The sequence below is a fragment of the Eimeria mitis genome, genomic scaffold (assembly GCF_000499745.2).
Source record: "Eimeria mitis Houghton genomic scaffold, Emh_scaff1682, whole genome shotgun sequence".
Lineage (NCBI taxonomy): Eukaryota > Apicomplexa > Conoidasida > Eucoccidiorida > Eimeriidae > Eimeria > Eimeria mitis.
This window is the reverse complement of record NW_013569999.1, coordinates 5,456-6,242: the sequence shown is the minus strand read 5'-3', so window position 1 is coordinate 6,242 and position 787 is coordinate 5,456. Positions and strand designations below refer to the sequence as shown.

General features: G+C 42.7%; 1 protein-coding gene across 1 annotated transcript in view; it reads right to left on the bottom strand.

Moving 5' to 3' along the window:
* EMH_0041710 (uncharacterized protein) overlaps window positions 1-787 on the bottom strand; it is a gene marked incomplete at both ends in the record, with an annotated part of 3,290 nt that overhangs the window by 548 nt on the left and 1,955 nt on the right. Inside the window, one exon of the mRNA XM_013495661.1 lies at window positions 583-780. Within this exon, the coding sequence (XP_013351115.1) occupies window positions 583-780 (198 nt within the window). The remainder of the gene's footprint in view (window positions 1-582; window positions 781-787) is intronic.

Below are 787 nucleotides of genomic sequence, written 5' to 3'. Positions count from 1 at the left end.
CCGCAGCTCCTTGAGCTCTTCTTCTGAGGGACCTGCACCAGATAAAACAAATGCCCTGACAATGCAAATACGAATGTGATTGCTGCATACATATATCATAAAGTTACTTACACATGCATCTGGAGATTCCTCTATATGAAGTTAATATGAACGCATATCAACACGCATATGTTAATGCGCATATAAATATCTTCATCAGTGAAACAGGCATCAACGCGCACACTTATATGAGTAGAAAACAGGTGCTGATGCATCTGATTCAACGTCTGTACTGATACAACAATTATATATATTTAGCGGCATTGATGCCTCATGTGCAAATAAGACCAAATAAGCTGAACATACATATGACCACACTTATAAATATATATATATATATATATATATATATATATATATATACACGCATATATAGTATATATACATGAACATAATAGTAAACAAGTGAAATGTATTTCATATCCCTTCAGGCTGTGAAGAGAGCACGCAGAGAGAGATGTAGACACAGTTAGGGGTTCCTTCAATAACAGCAGCACCAGGAGTTGCTGCTGCTGCTGGTTGTGCAGCGAGTAAAGGCCTCACCTGCTGCAGCCTTTTCTATGTTGGGCTGTGCTGGGGCTGCGGTCTTTGTGGCCTCTGTAGAGTTTGTCTGTGGTTCTCTCTGTGCCCAGGCTTCATCAGGGAAAGGGTATTCTTCTTCTAAAGGTATATCGGGGGCCCCCCCTATGTCCTCCTCCATGTACGATGGGCCCCCCGTCTCTGCCGCCTCCCCTGCTGCTGCTGTTGC